Here is a 4131-nt window from a genome sequence, read left to right on the forward strand (position 1 = left end):
GGTCTTGTTTGCATTGCTCACTGATGACCAGTGCCTGGCCTATATGAGCGGCTCGTTAAGTAAATGTAGCATGAACAAGTGAATGAACAAAGTAAATCCCTTTATTAAACTATTTTTAAAAGATTTATTACATTTCGAAGAATGGCCACGTTTAGTCATAAAAATGCTCATGAGAATACTTAAAGTAAGAATAAAAAAATAATCTGTATTAACAAGTTTGCTTTTCATACACACTGCACAATCAGTCACTAACCTCGTTGCAAGTTTTGGAACCACGATATACTGTTAGGGCTTATGACGTAGGACACAAAGAGGAATAGGCAGGATCTAACGAAAAAATAATCTGGCCAACGTCCACTGTAAACATTAGCTACAGGCTTTTACTTTAAAAAGGCAAAAGGTTTTCCCAGTATGTACAGCTGATTTAGAGCCTTGAAATGGGGTGGTAGCCTCCAACCAGCAGATGGCTGACTGCCACGGGACGTGTATGGATGCAGAACGTTCATCAGAAACTCTTTTTCGTTTCTTTCAAAAATACATTTTCAGCACGCAACTTTTCTTTCTCCTGGTAATTTTTTTTAAAAAAAGAAAAAAAATTAAGGCTCTAATTCTTACAGGAAGAGTTATTCTTGGCATTCATTAAGTTTACATTTCAAATTTAAACTACAATTTTCAATTTGTAAACTACTTAACATTAAACAGGAATCTGATGTTTATGATAACTGACTGAATTATGCTTGGAATAGCAATGACTGAATATTTTTTAATTCAAGAAGTTCCGTGAAGAAAACTGTTAAGTGATTTAATAAATTAAATTTTAATTAAATAATCATTTAAAACCCAGAGTGAGTTTATGCGGAAAAATTTTGAGAGTTTACCTCAGCAAGTCTGACATTTTCCTTCTTCAGCCGCACTACGTAATGAATCTTCTGATTTGGATTTTGGTGACCTACCAACTTTCCATTTTCTTCAGCGAGACGCTCCACCTGCTTCCTTAGCATTTCTATCTCCTACAGGTCAATCAATCCAGAGAGAAGAAAATGAGCTGCTCTTATTTTTTTATTTTTATTCACTCACTCATTCATTCATTCAATCATTCATTCAGGCGAGGCAACGCTTGGCTGACATCACAGATTGCAAGGACTTTGTCAGCTTACAATCTCTTATTTATTTTTTATGCCTACATCCAAGTACTAATCAGATCCAACCCTGCTTAGCTTCCGAGATCAGACGGGACGGGGCTTGTTCTTATCTTTTTAAATAACATGACTTCATGGCTTCTAAGAGCACGGGGAGACAGCCCAGGCTCGCGGCTTTCGTGACCACACACCTCTACCTGTGCTACAGCAAGTCCGAAACCAGGACACTCATTCGCAGACGTAAATCTCATTCTGATCGGGTCTAGTAATCCTAACAAAAATAAAGACACAAAGGCACCTGGAATGTTCTCTCCTTTTCTTCATACAATTCTTCCAGCTTTGATCTCAGTTGTTCCTTTTCTTGAAACGCTTTAGACTCCAACGTTCTGGTTCGTTCCACTTCCTCGGTCATTCTAAGGTAGTCCGTCTCTTTGTTATGAAGGGCACCCTGGACTTCTTCTAGGCTATAATAATAAATATCACTTTGTGGTATTTCAAAGAAACATAATTACGAAAGAGAACTCAAATTAGACCTTTTCCAACTAAGCCCAGAATCCTGACTCGAAAGTATCACTAGTCCTCCGCCTCCCCGACAGCCGCAGGAAGATCACGCGCGCTGCAGATACGCTTTCTTTATTGTTGTTTTACCCAAGATTTTCAATTTGGCAAACTCTGCAAGCCATTTTTTTTAAAGGATGAAAATTTAGAATGGAAACTTTAGATTCAGCCCCCGTGGAGCAAATGTAGTTTAAGTATTATTACGGTTTGCGTGCTTTATTCAGTGCCCCGTATGTGAGTAATCATTTCTGATTTTAAAAACCGGATCTCAGACAGCGGGACACTAGTCATTTCTTCAAGGATGTGATATTTAGAATTTACATACTTTATGTAACTATCAATTGAAAAGAAACATAAGGAAAAAAGGTTACTATGGAATTATAGAGAATTTCACTGATTTTATAAAATGTCTGGACCTTATAAACTTCCCAAAAGAAACAAATGCTTTTAGTTTCATAATGCATATGGAACAGAATGCTGATTAAATGATGTAACACATAGAATTTAATATACCATTTAAAGCCAATGAATTTCTAGGGCAGTATTTCCAGACTACATCCCGTGGGAGCTCAGGACAATGGGGAGGAGGGCCCCATGTTCTCCCAAGCCACTGGGAGCTGTTCTGCTTTTGTCTTGCCTTGTGTATTTTGCCTGCTGAAAAGGCTCTGAGGCATGGCAGACACTGCAGTTGCCGACCCAACTGCCAAGCCCCTGCTTCTTCCTTGCTTATGAAAACCCACGGAAAGCAAGGGAAAGGAGGAGCATGCCCCGCTTCCATCCAAAGGTTAGTAAGTCTAAGCTGAGTGTGGTTCTCTCCACCCCACTGCCAGATAGTGGTTTTCTCAGCTTGCCCAGCGGGTGTGCCCAGTCTGGCCAAGGAGACACAAATGGATTCTTGGGTCCTCCTACACACATATAGAAAACAATGTTTAAAACCACTGCTGGAGGCTGGGGCTGATCAAAGAATGTGCCACTTTCTGGAGTGTGCTTCTCCCTGTATGTTCAAGGCAAAGCCACTGAGACTCCTGGTTACTAAATTATGAAATAAATTACATGCCAACTTAGATAGCTTTTATTCTTTTTGATAGAAGGTCTCAAATGTATATTATTTCTAAAGGAGCTGCAATTCTACAAACTACACAGCTGGATTCTCACAGACCCAGTAAGTAACCCGGATGTTGGTCCTAACTCCACAACTAATGGGCTGGGAGCCAGTCCCTGAGCCGCCAGTTTGCAGAACAAGCCCTGTGCCCCATCCATACTCTTTGATTCCATGAAGCAAATGACTCAATGACTGGGTAACAAATCCTTCACAAGTTGGTTCGTCTTTGTCAGCTGATCATTAAAAAGAATTTCTAATGACATATCACGGTAATTTTTGGCGTATTAACTTGGACGGAGTTCAAATGACTGAATGACAGTACTCTAATAATAAACTCCTTCCACTGCCATTTACTTACTAGATGAATAAGATTTTTTAGCATTTATATGTATAAAAACAGAAAATGGAATAGAGTTGTTACTAAATACTGTCTTGTTCCAGAATTAAATATAACAGAATGAGCTAACTGAAGAAAAAGCATTAAGATAAAATGCATTGAAAAATGCATTTCCACTAAAATTTTACTAGATAAAATAATTATTTATGAAAACTTAGAATAAATTGAGGACACTGTGTTTATTAAGAATCGTAATGAAAACTTAATCTGAGCTATATGAATACAGGAAACTTTTACAAATTACTTTTAATTTGTATATACATTTTTGCTGGTAAGTTATATGATAGGGTGGGTAATCAAAAAAATTTTTCCAAGCAATTCATTAAATTAGGATATAATTTAGCCTGACTACGGAATAGAAACTCAATTTCAAAGAAAAAAAAACAATAATGTAAAATTTCAGACTTAGGAATTTGTTCACGTATTTTTAAATGAATGTAAGGTAGCAAAGCAGTTCGATACTGTTAAAAGAACACAAGAGTTTGATTTCTAAATGTCACCATTTTCAGTACGGGCATGCCTCATTTCATTGCAGCTCGCTTTACTGTGCTTTACAGAGGTTGCGTTTTTTACAAACTGAAGGCAAGACCCTCCACCAGCAAAGAAACCTCAACTCACTTTATTGAGATAGTTACTTTGCTACAGTTGTCTAGAACTGAAGCTGCGGTACCTGCAAGGTATGCCTGTACGTCCGAACTTCTATCCTTTAAATCAATTTAAACTTACAATTCTGTACATAAACTCAACTCCATAATGTGTCAGAGAGTACAGGTGCTTCAAAATTCTTTTAGGAGGTATATGTGACAAGTGAAATGTTTGGACCTCTGTGATTGCTAAAGAGTATCTATTCAGAGTACAGTATCTTTCTGATGTTTTATTATTTTGTTAATATCCACCAGCTTACTTACTCTGAACGAGACAGAAAATATAAGTCT

The 4131-nt window shown here is 37.6% G+C and overlaps 1 protein-coding gene across 1 annotated transcript in view; it reads right to left on the reverse strand.

The window, feature by feature from the left end:
- Window positions 1–83: 83 nt before the first annotated feature.
- KIF15 (kinesin family member 15) overlaps window positions 84–4131 on the reverse strand; it is a 53850-nt gene continuing 49802 nt past the window's right edge. Inside the window, 3 exon segments of the mRNA XM_011357346.2 lie at window positions 84–565; window positions 879–1010; window positions 1438–1603. Of these exon segments, the coding sequence (XP_011355648.1) occupies window positions 506–565; window positions 879–1010; window positions 1438–1603 (358 nt within the window). The 3' untranslated portion in view covers window positions 84–505.

This window comes from Pteropus vampyrus, unplaced genomic scaffold (assembly GCF_000151845.1).
Source record: "Pteropus vampyrus isolate Shadow unplaced genomic scaffold, Pvam_2.0 Scaffold35, whole genome shotgun sequence".
NCBI lineage: Eukaryota > Metazoa > Chordata > Mammalia > Chiroptera > Pteropodidae > Pteropus > Pteropus vampyrus.